General features: G+C 41.8%; 1 protein-coding gene across 1 annotated transcript; it reads right to left on the reverse strand.

The window, feature by feature from the left end:
* Positions 1 to 9,981: 9,981 nt before the first annotated feature.
* On the reverse strand, positions 9,982 to 14,184 carry LOC141014343 (uncharacterized). The gene is made up of 4 exons (XM_073488082.1): positions 13,852 to 14,184; positions 11,255 to 13,291; positions 11,064 to 11,171; positions 9,982 to 10,169 (listed from the first exon to the last, which is right to left on the reverse strand). The coding sequence occupies exons 1-4, from the start codon at positions 14,105 to 14,107 to the stop codon at positions 10,141 to 10,143; spliced, it is 2,430 nt and encodes an 809-aa protein (XP_073344183.1). The 5' UTR covers positions 14,108 to 14,184; the 3' UTR covers positions 9,982 to 10,140.
* Between the last annotated feature and the right edge of the window lie 108 nt (positions 14,185 to 14,292).

The following is a 14,292-nucleotide window of genomic DNA, read 5'->3' on the forward strand; positions in this document are numbered from 1 at the left end:
GCAGCACAATTATATAGAAGCACATTACTGCCAGTTAATAGAGAACAAGTAAGATAAAATCTGAGCTTCATTATTATTGACTTATAGAGTTAAAAAGTCATAAATTTGATATAAAATGTTGAAATTATGAGATAAAAGTCAACATTTTGAAGTAAGATGTCACAATTATAAGATAAAATGTCATAAATATGATATAAAAAGTCATAATCATGAGTAAAAGGTCAAAATTATGACACAAAAAGTCATAATTATGAGTTAAAAGGTCATAAATATGTGTTAAAAGGTCAAAATGATAAGATTAAAATCATACATATGATATAAAATGTTTAAATTATTCAATAAAAGTAATAATTATAAGTTAAAAGGTCAAAATTATGAGTTAAAAAGTCATAAATATGATATAAAAAGTCATAAATATGTGTTAAAAGGTCAAAATGATAAGATAAAAGTCATGACTATGATATAAAATGTTTAAATTATTCAATAAAAGTAATAATTATAAGTTAAAAGGTCAAAATTTTGACACAAAAAGTCATAATTATGAGTTAAAAAGTCGTAAATATGATATAAAATGTTAAAATTATTAGTTAAAAGTCAATATTTTGAAGTAGGAAGTCAAAATTATGAGATAAAAAGTCAAACCCCTGAGATAAAAACTCCACATTATAATAAAATGAATGATGACTTTTTATCTCTATATCTAATATTTTTGTTTTCATCCCTTGTATCTTCTTTAACTGACAGAAGAGGGCGGCCATAGATTAATGAGCTGCTCCACCCTAAAATGAATAAAATAAAACCAAGTGGCTGAACCTGACCAGAGCTTCAGGATCGTGCGTTGCGACATTGCTTATATTTTATTCTGGCGACTGGCTGTAAAATACGATGGCCTCTGCCTGCCTGCAGGTTGCATCATGACTTTCTTCATGCTGGTGCCGCCACTGCATCACCCCCCTCTGATGTAACCCTGCTCCATTAAATCCTCTTCTCCGAGTGGTTTCTCTCACTTCCTGTAAAAAAAAAAAAAAAGAAACCCGGACCTCTCTCTTCTCTCTGGGTTCACTGCCCGCTGGCTGCTCTGCGAGTCCCGAGGCCTGCGAGGTGCTCTCTATAAACACAGGTCATTTGTCAAGTGGACGACATTAAAGTGTGAAAGCTGCAGGTATGAAGACCGCAGAGCACCAGCTGATCTATGTAGCGTCACCTCGGCGGTGGAGAAATGCTGAGCCTGCAGCGAGGAGGGCGGCGCCGAGGCTTCGCTCTCTGGGTCGGGCTGTGTGATGGACCTGTTTTACAGCTAACAAGTGGACACGCTGAACTTCTGCTTCCCCTGTGGGCTCGGCCATTACAGCACACGACGCCTGGAGATCTTACACCGTATTCATTTTCACAGTACACTGACTCAATATCCGGCAAGGCCACGCTCCGTTTTTTTTTTGTTTGTGTCGCAGAGGACAGGATTCTTCAGTGTTGTTGTTGTTGTTGTCGTTGTTGTTGTTGTTCTGAGGCTCTCTGGTGTGTCTGAGAGCTGCGTGATAGTGTGATTCATCCCGACGAGGGGGGAAAAACAAAAACAGGCACCCTTGACATTTACGTGAGGAGCTCAGGAGCAGCCGAGCGTCACCTGCTTTTTGAATTTGACCTTCTCAATAAACACTTGTTGTGAAAGTTTTCAAAATAATTACAGCCTGAGACGGGATGTGGGTTTTGATTAAGGAATCTGTTTGTTTTTAAATGAAAACAACGACTAGAAACCACATGTGTAATTTAGCTTTTAGTTGTTTTTATCTTATTTATTTGTTTGTCAGGGATGATGAGCGTTGATCAACCGGAAATAAAACAATAAATGAGCCACAGTTAGCATGTTATGCTAGACTAAAAATACCAATAGACTCATTAAATACTAATTATCATTATCATTAGTTACTCTTTTATCTACCTTCAAGGAAAGTAACACTTAATACTGGGTAGTTACCCAGTATACTCATTAAATACTAATAGTTACTTAATCATTAGTTACTCTTTATGTATACGATCATGTGAAGTGAAAAATTATACTGAGTAGTAACCCAAAATACTCACTAAATACTAGTTACTTAATCATTAGTTACTCTTTTTGTGCACTCAAGTGAGAAATTATACTGCATAGTAACCCATATTAATCATTAAATACTAGTTACTTAATCATTAGTTACTCTTCTTGTGTACCTTCAAGTAAAGTGAGACATCATACTGAGTAGTGACACGATATACTCACTAAATACTAGTTACTTAATCATCTGAAACCAGATCTGAACACGATGCGAGCCAGACTACCTCTTCTCTGCCAGGTGCAGCTTGTTTTTCTTGATTAGGCTTCGTCTCTAGATTTTAACACAACAGGAGAAATCTGGTGAAATTAAATGTGACCAGCGGTCGTCATAGAAAATCACCGCTCCTGTGTAAATGTAGTCGGTGTTGTGTGAACAGCAGTAACACAGTCAAGGTCGTGTTTCACTGATCTACATTTCCTCCAGCTGCAGTTCACTGCTGCCAATAACCACGACCTTGACTGTGTTACTGCTTAATTGAGTGCAGACACCTGAGTGTGGGAGGCCCCGGTGGAAATCAAACCCCCGACCCTGCGGATGTAGCTGCCACCGAGCCACACAGGACCGCCTCTATGCTGAAAAATGACCACGCACTTTGCAGCAACACACATTCGGACACACACTTTTACTGTAATTGCCAAGTTTTTGTGCCATTGCTGCACTCCTACAGGACCCTTGTGTCCACTTACTTAATCACAAGACTGGAAAATCAACCCATGTTTCTGTTTCGCGTCAGGCGGGGGCCTCTAGTGGCCATAGTAATTATTACATCAGCAAAGGAGGAAGTCAGGTGAAGTCAGGTGGTTTGGGATGGATGGCACAGGACTTGGCTTACATCATGCATTACGTAACCGGAGTTGCGTACGTAGAGTAGGTAGCACGGTTATTTTAATTCAAACCACAATGTTTTTCTAAACCTAACCAACCTAATCTGTCGTTGGAAGTTGGAAATGAGACTCAAAATTAACATTTCTTACAAATTGGACCTTTAACCAAGTAGTTTTCTTGCCTAAACCCAACCAAACCCACTCACCTGAACAAATATTAGCAAAGTACCACAGATAAGTTAAAACTGAATGTTTCTTTAGGTTCAACACTGTGCTTATGCTCTGGTTAGGTTTAGCCACAAAGAAACACTAGGTTAGGGTTAGGAAAACATCATTGTCGGGCTTAAAATACCTGTTTCGTTCACCACAAACACCAACGGAAATGTTCAGAAGTCTTGCAAAATGCCTGTTTTTTATCTCCACAACCACAGCTGAAAAATATCCAGTGGTGTGACACTTACAAAAGCTGAAACGCTGTGGTTTCTTGTCGAAACTATCCAGAGCTGTCACACTTAGAAATGCAGACTTTGAACCGGTTTGGCAGCCTTGTTGCCTCCACCTCCCATTGTAAGTCAGGTAATAAACATGTTACATGAACATGACATGTTTAGTAATGTCAATATGATACGTACGTATGGACGTATCTGTGGTTTGCTAAGTGTTAGCTGCTAACATTGTATCCTGGTGACTTGGCTGCCAAACAAAACAGCGAGTCCAGTCATTCAGGTATGAGATGTGTTGGTTTGACAGTCCTCCATTGTATGATTGATATATTAACGTTATACAATAAATGAAAATATTGCAGATATTGTCTGCTAAAGCATTAGCATGTGCTACATCATTAGCTGACCTCACAGAGTTGCTTTTGTCACAGTGACCAATGGACTAAACTGCCAGAAAGAGTCAGTGTGGTCCGCTGAGTGACTGATGCTGCCCTCCTACCTTTCGGTCCGGAGTGGTCGGCCGTAGCCGGCCCTTTAATTGGGCGTCTGGATGACAGAAGGGATCCTTCAAAGAAGCATCCATCATGTCCTTCAGGAGCCGCAGAGAGCAGACGGCGCCGTCACGACACCGGCCGAGTGTTTGTCTTCGGCTGAAGGAGAAAAGAGAGGAGCTGATAATGTGGACACACGGATCTTCACAATCCAGTTCGACAGTGCAGCTGTGAAGAAACGCAAGCTGATGACACTTCAACATTTAAACACATTAAACACAAGTTTTACCACATTATGTGAAAATACTCCGCTACAAGCAACGTTTTGAAGCAAAATCAGTTAATTTCAATAAAATATTGCTACCAATGCATGGACTCACAGAAGCAAATTTGGTGAACTTTGACGCACAAGTCGACGTGGTTGACCAGCAGCAAACTGTTTTGACAGTGCTGAACTTTAAGGGAACAGAGGAAGCTAATATATCTCGAGTAGGCTATCCAATGCTCCACTAAAGAGGCTCGGTGGTTTTAATATTTAATTTATTTAACGTTAGGAAAAGCTAGTTAGTGCTCGCTAACCAATAAATATAGCAGGTCAAGCTAGGATAAGGATATTAACATCCTCTAATGAAACAACTGCCAATACCTGTAGAAATATTGCATTTATGTTGTTGCTAGATCACTTTGTGACTTAAAAAATACGCTCATGGGAGAAGTTATCCTTTGAAACACATGGTTTACCATCTTTTCCTAAACCTAACACAGCAGTTTTGTCGAAATTATGGTCCTGGAGCAACATTAATTATGACGTTGTTGTAGCAACACGAACACATCTGACTCACAATCTTTGGGTAATACTCTTATTTACAAATGAAATAATCTCATGCTGTAATTTCTGTTCAGGGTTATTTTTATGTCTCTGTAAAAAGGAGCAGAGAGGACTTGAGGAAACTCTCCCTCAAAGTGAATCCTGTGTTGTGATACCACTTAGTCGTTCTCCGAGACGTCTGTTGACGACGAGCATTTTCGAAAGCACTTGAACTGCGTGGCATGCGCTTCGCTGTTCTCCACACAAAAAAAAAATGTACTTGACAGCTTGAAAGGATCACTCCAAACAGTTAAGGAGGCAGAATGGATGCTCTTAACCTCCTGCAGCTCTTAAAGGCATCTCGAGCGGCTGCGCACACCCACACAGAGCGTGCACGCACACACGCACACACACACAGAGGCTGACATTTTAACACGAGCTGCTCAAAACTGTCGAGTGCTTCAAAAATCCTTTGTGCATCTGCAACGGCCTTTAAAAGAGGAAAGTCAGATAGATAGTTTTACATAAAGATCCAACATATAGGTGAACGTCGTGCACAAACAGGAAGCAATCGGATACTCGAGTAAAAGTAGCAACACCACCCTGTGAGAGCCCTCACATCATTTTTAGATTAATTTTACTGCTGCAGATGTTTCAGCTTCAACTCATTTTAACTGCTTTATATATCATATTCGATAAGATCATCAGGAGTTTGTAGTTTTCAGCTTTGTGACGATGCATTTTCCACACTATTCCCCAAGAGGGCTATTAAACTGTATATTTAGCTTAAAGGAAAAGTTCACCAAAAAATTTCAGTCATCATCTCCTCCCTCCATGCTGATGGAAAGTCAGGTGAAGTCTCGTAGTCCACAGAACATTTCTGGAGCTTCACAGCAAAAACAGCGTTGCAGCGTTCTGCTAAACAACTGAAGAAGATGGAGACTTGTTTTAAAACTTAATAAAACAAAAAAACATCAAAATGGCTCCATACAACTTGTCTGGCGTAATCCAAGTCTTGGTTGGAGGAGATGATGACTCTATTAATCGGCTTAGAGATCCCTAGAAAAAACACGCTCCTTACATGTGCAGAACTTGCCTGAGAAAAATCACGTTTTTAAGTTTTCTTCAGTATCAAAGTAATCCAGTGACAGTCGTCTGTACATCCATGAGTGCACTGCAAACAGGAAATGCTAACAGCTGATTCGGCAAAGTTTAAATTGAGTTTTGGAGTATTTTTTTATTTTTTTTTTGCTTGTTTTTTCAGTTTTAAAACAAGGAAAGATTCTGTATCTGAGAAGTAACTAAAGAAGTAAAGAGAGTAGAAGTAAAGTTCAAGTACACGTGTCTACTTGTACTTTAAACAACTGCAAACACTTTGCTTGAAATCTCATTTACCATCTTCAATCGTAGCTACATCCATAAGACCCTTAAAGGAATAGTTCAACATTTTGCTTTCTTTCCCAGATTCTGGTGAAATTATCTTCACTGATCTCACGTCAGTCTCTCACAGAGCTGGAGTCAGGATGTGCTCAGCCTATAGATTCAAAATAACATCTGTAATTTGCCATTTTAGGGGATGAAAATGTTGAACTATTCCTTTAAAAGTACCATGCCAGTGGTTTTGAATGTTTTATGGTCACTGTTTCGCAACCTGACGCCGTTAGCACATTCAAGAGCTGCACAGAGGGCGGAGGACTGAAGCATGAGTCAAGACTCAAGAATGAACGCTTGACACTCGGGACGAAGACGAACCGGCACACAGACTAAATATACAAGAAGGTGGAGACGATTAGACGCAGCTGGCTCATGTTCTCGCTTTATTTGTTTATATTTTTCTTTTTCCTCACATTATTTGTTGTGTTTATCTGATTATTGTCTTATGATTGGTTGTATGTGCTTCTTGTTGTCATCGAGCTTTTGTTGCGTTTTCCCAAATTGTGTTCGTCTGACGCAACTCTCATCTTTTCACTGTTTGGATTTTATGCAATCTTATGTGTGTACAAATAAAATGAAATGAAAAAAATACATAAAAAACCTTTTCTAAGAACTTTGAAGTAAATCCACAGAAGAAAACAGATACAAAGTAGCCTAAAATAACTAAATAAATAACTAAAAACGTGAACGTAACAAGATAAATGAAGATAATAAAGAAGTAAAATTACAGAACTCTCCCTTAACACAAAAAAATACAATTAAAATAACAAAAACAAGATTAATAAATAATAGAAATAAATGATAATAAGACTTTAAAATCTTAAAGGGGCAATATGTAGTTTTGGAGAAGAACTTCAAACTGAGAATTTTAATATTTATGATATTAATGAGGTGATAATACAAACTCCATAAATGAATAAACAAGCTGTTCTCAGAGGAAAATAAGATCCCAGAACACTGTTTGAAGCTAGAAAGGTGGCAGGGTCCGCCACATATAAGTTACCCTAGAGGTACGAAATCTAACCATGCAGGTTTTGACTTTTATATGTGTCTTTGTGATTTGGTTGAACTAACCCTTTAAAATAAAACACTAAAATGGCCGACTTCACAATGTAGTTTTTCTCAAAACATCCATATTTGCATTTTAAGAGCTGATGCTGAAGTGTGAGACTGTAAAAACGTCCGCTTCTCTTCATCTTTCTGTCCTTAAGAGGACATTCTGGTGTTCATGCACTTGAACGCATCATCTCACAGCCGCCGTAAAGGGAAATCATCACTGCTGGATGTTTTACCCCACAGAGACCCCCCCCGACTGTTTATGTCGTCCTGTATGAAATATATGTGCTACAGCCCGTCACCGCCGCCTCACGCTGTAAATCCCCTCGGGAGCCAATCACGGCGAAGCCTTTCACATTTAGCCGTAATGCAGGCGTCATGAAGATGGAGCGTCGGCGTGAAGATGGAGTCGACGAGATATGAGCTCTGAGACCGTCCTCGAACCGTTGCTGTCCATCTCCGCCCCGAAACGGAAAAATCTGAGGGGAAATCATGTGTTGCGCTCAACTGCTGCAACTTTCCTCCTCCCATCTGGCCTCCCTCAGCACGCTCTGTTAGCTTCAAAGACCCCTCGCCTTCCCGTTAGCCAGAAATCACTTAAGAGGGTTGTTTCAGATTGCGAAAAGCTTTTCTCTGTTTCAAACAATGCACCAGAGCGGGCCTTTCTTCCCTTTGAAGACGGCTCATTGTGTGGGCTCCGTCTCTCCGTGGAGGATGAGGAGAAGAAAGGGCGGCAGTCTGAGGCGAAGCGAGCGGTCGTCGGGCCGCCGTGAGACCCTGAAATCACACATCGACTCCCACAATCCCTCTGACAGAAACATACGCTCCACATCCTGGTATTTACCTCCCCTCCAGCCAGGAAAACCATTACTGCCGCCGCTTTCTGTCATTACATGTTTCATTTGGGACGACGTCAGCGAGATTGGTTTCATTACCTGCTTTCAAAGGCTGCTGAACACTGCATAAACTCTAATGGTCCGGCCCAACAACATTCATTATTTATTCAATACATTTGTGTGTTTTTTTCACCCTCTGGGAGCGACGTTACATGTTATCGAGTCAATAACGTGTTCACAGTCGCCTTGACAAGAAATATGACGACTCCAATAATGTCCCTTTTTTTGTGACTATTAATTCAATACAGTGTGTCTTCATGTTTTAGCTGACGCAATCAGAAAACAGCTGCCTTTTAGCTTAATGCTAACATCACAACCAAGCCCCCCAGGAAGAGCACCAGGCTCTGACGTAGTGGCCAAACCGTGTAATTACATCATTACGTGACCCACTGCGGCCCAAAAAGACCTTTTCCCCGTGTCACAACTCCCCGCGAAATGACCCGTTTCACTATCATAAGTTGATCCATTCAGTCCAATATGATTTGGAAAGTCTAGAAGAGCCACACGACTACATTATTTTATTTCTTTTTAAGTTAGCCGGATGCTAAACTGGAAGTTAGCCAGCTCGGTCGGTAGAAGTCTCTAGTGTGCACGATCTGTGGGCCGCACAACACGGAGGATCCGGGTATTTAGGGTTTCCAGGTTTTAATGTAACGGCCTTGGTCGACAGCCATGCTAGCAGCTCTTTTAGCTAAATGCTAACATTACAGCTCAAATGTTGCTTCCGTGAAGGTTTAAAGTCTTACTTGATTATCTTGTTTTATTATTTATAAGTTGTTTATGTGATTTTTTCTGTCTTTGAACTCATTGTTTATTCTTAAATTGATCATGAAAAAGTCTTTTATGGCTCAGTTTGTTGTGAAAATCTTAAATGGAGCAATTAACTGGTAAAACAAGCGACATTAGGAGGAAACAAACCATTTAATTTTTAATTTTTTTGGGCCTAATCAGTGGTTACTCTGCTCTCTGCAGTGTGTCTTCATTTTCTGGAGGCATTTCTTGATCAGAAGTCAGACGACGTAGATATGTTGGGGTTTAGTGTGTTTCTCCCATTGACTTCAACGCAGCTGTCACCACAGTCTGGAACCAAAGTGAGATTCAGTGACGTTCACACAGAACAGAAACAGCGATGAAGACGAAAAAATGAAAATGATTTCTGAAGTTACAAGTGACGAGACATCCAGTACAAGCTGATATCTTGTTATTTCAGTTTGGACAAACAAACACCGACGGAGACTTGAAACAACACGTGGCTTTAAAACTCAAATGTTACTGAACATCAGATCATTTGCTGTGGATTATGTTGTTTTTAGTAAATCGGAAGCACTTATCTCTTCATTCACGTTACCGTCTGTCATCAGCTTCATTACGAGCCACAGCTTGCAGTTTACAGGCTACAATCAGGCCACTCTAATCAAAAAAGGTCACAGGTTTGATCCCCCGGAGAGGCACCTTCAGACCACCAGTGACTCGATGATAAACAGCCACCTTAACGTTCGCTGAAAGTCAGTCGAGATAAGACCGTTGGTTTAAAGGTCTTATGCAAATATGTGTTCACAGCGGCGTGTTTAATGAATTAGAGATGGAAACTGTCAGATGTTCAGCTCAGGCGGCGCAGCAGCGTCCATCTGAGGAAATAAGTTGACAGTTTCTTTATCTCATCTCCAAAATGTTTCATATTCTTTGACTTTTGTATGAAACAATTAACAATTAAAATGCTATATAATCTATGCATTATGTACGACTGTCATGAATCATTGTGAGTAAAATAAAAGCTGATGTTTGTCATGTCATCAGCTGATGGATTGTGTAGTTTATGTACAGATGGATCCATCTAGTGGACAAACACAACTACTACATCTTTTACCACCATTTGACTACACAAACATTAAAGGAAAAGCAGTTTTGTTTTTTAAAGCAAGACAACGACCAGAAGTAGCATAAATCTGTGTTTATTTTTAGGTTAATAAATAGTGAACAAAGTGATTTATTATTATACAATTCATTTAGGTGGAAATAATTTAAATTAAGTGCGTGTCGTTTCTTTTTTTAAAAAAAGTGTTTCTCACTTTGTTGAATTGTGCTCGTGTGCAAATCAGCATCTTGTGTCTTTTCTACGAGTTCCTGCAAAGAAAAAGAAAAAAATTACACAAAATATTAAGTGAAATTAAGACAACATACAACCTCAAATAATCAGTATTCATCATGACATGTGCTTTATCCAACCGATTGGATGAAATATGGTGAATTTCATGCACCCCAGTCAGTCCAGTTAACATTCAGATAACTTAAGTGAGCCTTTTGAAGATCTTGGCCAAATGAAAATTAGCCTTTTGGCTAATTCTTGCATTTGTATTCACGTGTTACCAGGTGTTTTATTAACTTGCGATGTCTTTTCTTAAATAAACAAAACTAAAAGTTGACAAAACACAAACCAAAGTTTAAAATCCAAACAAATAACTGGGTGAACAGAACCTGCTTAGGAGAGTTATGTCAGTTATAATGTACATGATGGCTTTTCAATCTATGTGAGAAGCTTTCCCTCCCATTTCCTGTACAAATCCAAGGAGGCTGCACTACTGAGGGTACACTTGCTAAAGAGACATTGTTTTATTACGTCAGCCAAGATGTTTGTTCACTTTTTGGATTGTGCATCTTGAATGCCTGGAGAGCAGAAGCTGGAAGTTTCAACTAGGAAATTCGAACGCCTGATGTTGACTGAAACGCAGCATACCTGCTAGTTTTGATTAAACTCCAGAGGTCATTGTTTTTAGTCTGTGGCCCAACAGTTAAATTAGGTCTCCAAACTAGTGTTAGTGAAAGCATCAAATATGCATTTGAGACGAGTAAATTGTACATAAACGTATGCGTGATGCAGGAGTTTCTACCCAGAAGTCATTGTAAGACATTGTAATTTGTTCTATAGCATATCAAACTTTTTTCTGCATTCAAAGGCTCGTCCATGTTTCTTTACCCGACTTCTGTTGAGCTGATTTTAGAGTAAAGTAAAAAACAAACCTTGTGATTGTGGTTGTGATCTCTTGTGTTTATTCAAGTGTTGTGATCTGGCTTCGTTCTTGGAGCCGTCGACGTCGAGGTTAGGCATCACTGCTTTCTGCGACTTCTCTGCTGGATGATAAGTTTTGCAGTTACAAAGTAAGGCAGAGTTATTGAACAGCACGTGATGGGCTAATTTCTCATTTGCTTACCCGTTTGCCACCTCTGCGTCAGGTAAATCCGATCCACGTTCGGCCATTTGTCCTGGGGGGAAACCGGCGTGACGCAGTTCTCGTCCATTTGTTGGATGGTGTTGCCGTGGGGACAGTGGCGCAGCCTCTCCCAGGCGGTTGACTGATGCTGTGGCTCGTTACACCCACAGTTCTTTTGGTTCAGCTTCGGGTACATCGCTGCAGGACTCGTGTCCAAGTTCTGCTTGGACGCCAGTGGCCTCTTGAGATCGTTGAGCTTCCTGAGGTCATCAGCTGCCCTCCATTTTGTGCGGCATGAGCTGTTCTCAGAAGACTCTCCTTCAGTGTCGTGTCCAAGATGGCGGCCTCGGACATCAACTCTTGGAGCTTTTCTCATTAGTTGTTTTCCAGTTGTGGAGTGAGATTTACAGGCTTCACATGTTGGCAAGAGTGCGTCATTCTTCTGTTGGAAAGGAACTTTTCTCTGTATGGTCCGACCATCGAGTCCTGGACTGGCAGCCGTGCAGATCCTTTGCTTCGCCAGACATCTGGTGCAGAGTCGCTCCCTCTTGGACACGTAAGGAGTGAACAAATTCTCATTGAAGCTTCTGCTAATGCAGCATTCGTGGTCCGAGAGACTTCTCCGGTCCACCTTGCCTTTGGGTTTGTACCTCTCTTTCGGTTTGCGAACAGGCGGTTGTTCTTTGTACTCGAGGTCGAGTTTTCTTCTTCTGGAAGGCACATCCAAACTACGCTTGGTCTGAGGTCTGTTCTGCTTCTTGGGAGTTGGCGGCAACTTGCTGCAGTAGTAGACGTTGTCAAAGTCTGCAAGCCAGCTGGTCGAGGGGAGGTATGCAGGGAGCGATTCAAAGGAAGTGTCCTGGTGATCCTGGACAGTTTGTTCTCGTCTGTGTTGCTTCACCTTAAGAGGGGAGTAATCCGACAACAGCAAATACGGTGCATGAAGTTCTTCTGCTGTGTGTAAAGTTTCCTCTGCAACAGGACACATCTCATCCTCTAGGCCCTCCATCATTGGGACTGCATCCTCCAGTTCATCTGACATCAGAGGAGGCATCTCAATCATGGGGACGACCTCGTCTGTTGGAGCTTCCTCTCTGACCGTCAGCACATCTGCTGAGGGCACTTCAGCTTCTTCATCATGAGACTCTGTTTGGTCCGTTTGGATCAGCGATTCAGGGGAGGGAATCAAAGTGTCCTCCATCGACCAGACTGTGGACTCCATCTTCCTCAGCTCATCCAGGTACTTTGGGTCGTAGGGCATGTGGACGACTCTCAACTGAAAATTCTTGGATGTCAGATCTTTCTCACCGCTCATCTCCTGAACATCACCATGATCTGGAGCTGCTACTCGGTTGTCCGTCTGGTTCCTTGACTCCTCCAGAGCAGGGATCGTCTCACTGCTGCTGGGCGTCCCGACTAACAGGATGTCAGGACAGGATTGGAGCGCCTGCTCGGACTCGTCTGCAGGAAGGCACAGTCCTTTATCCTGCAGGACACCACCCTGGAGGATGGAGCTACACTGGACCATATCCTGGGAAAAGCTGTGGGAAAGTTCTGCAGTCTCGTGAGAGTGCAGGAGTTGTAGTCCTACCGGCGTGGTGCAGCATTCAATCCTGACTTCCTCTGTCTGGATCACGAAGCTGCCGTTTGGTGTCGTCCTGGTGGTGCTGGTGGAAGGGGGCACCACATCCTTCATCTCCAGAGAATGATCCAACTTCTGCACAGCCAAGTTGGGAGAGAGCGGCTGACTGGTGGGGACACTGGGGCTGCCACGGGAGGCTTCAACTTCGCCTGGAGTGCTAGTCCTCTGTGTCGCAGATAGTGGCTCAGTTTGAACCTCAGAGCTGGTCATTTCTCTGGTCTGGCTGTTGTGCTGGTAGCGGAACCTGCGGGAGTGGTAGGCCATCGTCTGGTAGTACTGAGGGTTGAGCATGCGCCTGTAGTCCATCAGATGGAGGTGGGTGTGGGGTATGACAAAGCCAGGTGGCTCCATGTAGGGATTTGGCTGATAGTTGGGCATCATTGGCATGCCATAACCTTTAAAAGAAGGAGAAAGTCTTCAAGAGTAGTTTCTAAATTGTTATTTCAATCAAAGCTCAACTTACAGTTTGAGATTTTAAAAATCACATCAAACTACAGTTTTGCTCCCTACAAAACAGCTCTAGATACCACATGTGCTGGTTCGGAGCCAGTTCTTTGCTGGTTGGATGCCAATTTAGGCATGCAAAGCCAGGAGTAACACTTGTAAAGAGTTGATGTGGTCTGCCATAGTTGTTCTGAGCAATGCTTGAAATTGACTGAACCCACCCTAGCACCAGGTCTTTGCTCTAGGGGTTAGTGTTTCAGGTTCAAGTGGCATAATCCAAGTCTCCAGAAGCCCAGAGATCCCCAATTGATTTGCAAAGATGTTATTTACACCCTTTTTACGCTGAAATCATAATGACTGGATTTTCATCTATAGGTGAACTGTTCCTTTAAATTTTTTTGTGAATAGTGAATACAACACAAAGAGATCAGTGATTGTTGCTTTTCATTTCACCCCTTAATCCATTAGTTGCACCAAACAGAGAAGGAGATGTGAGATTTTAGACGCTTACCTAAACCAGGGTAGTTGTAGTACGGGTTGTAGGACACAGGCATGGGCATCGGCACAGGCCACTGCATACTCTGCATGGGCATGTATTGCTGCGGGGGCTGTATGTAGAAGAAAGGTTTGTGGTGCTGCTGCTGGTGCTGCTCCTCAGGACGTGGAGCTCCTGGAGGTCCAGTCCCCTGGGCCTGCTGAGCTCCATGTGGTGGGTTTGGACTTCGAGGGCCCAGACCGAAAGAATGCTGCATGGTAGATGCCTCCATTTCTGACAAAGAAGCAAGTTAAGACAACTGTTTGGTTCTTTCTTGCAAAGTATCAGATGGTTTCAGTGTATTTTCTGACAAAAAAAAACAGGTGTACTCACATGTTTAAAGAAGATATCCACTGACGATCGCTTTCAAAGTATGTTTTCAATTGGAAATTAAAGGTGTGGACTCATGACGGTGAA

This window comes from Pagrus major, chromosome 19 (genome assembly GCF_040436345.1).
Source record: "Pagrus major chromosome 19, Pma_NU_1.0".
NCBI classification, from domain to species: Eukaryota; Metazoa; Chordata; class Actinopteri; order Spariformes; family Sparidae; genus Pagrus; species Pagrus major.

Coding starts and splice junctions, on each gene's coding strand:
- LOC141014343 (XM_073488082.1), bottom strand. CDS start 14,107: ATGGAGGCATCTACCATGCAGCATTCTTTCGGTCTGGGCCCTCGAAGT. Junction 11,172..11,254: donor GACGCAGAGGTGGCAAACGG/GTAAGCAAATGA, acceptor ATCATCCAGCAG/AGAAGTCGCAGAAAGCAGTG. Junction 10,170..11,063: donor ATCACAACCACAATCACAAG/GTTTGTTTTTTA, acceptor TTTTCTTTGCAG/GAACTCGTAGAAAAGACACA.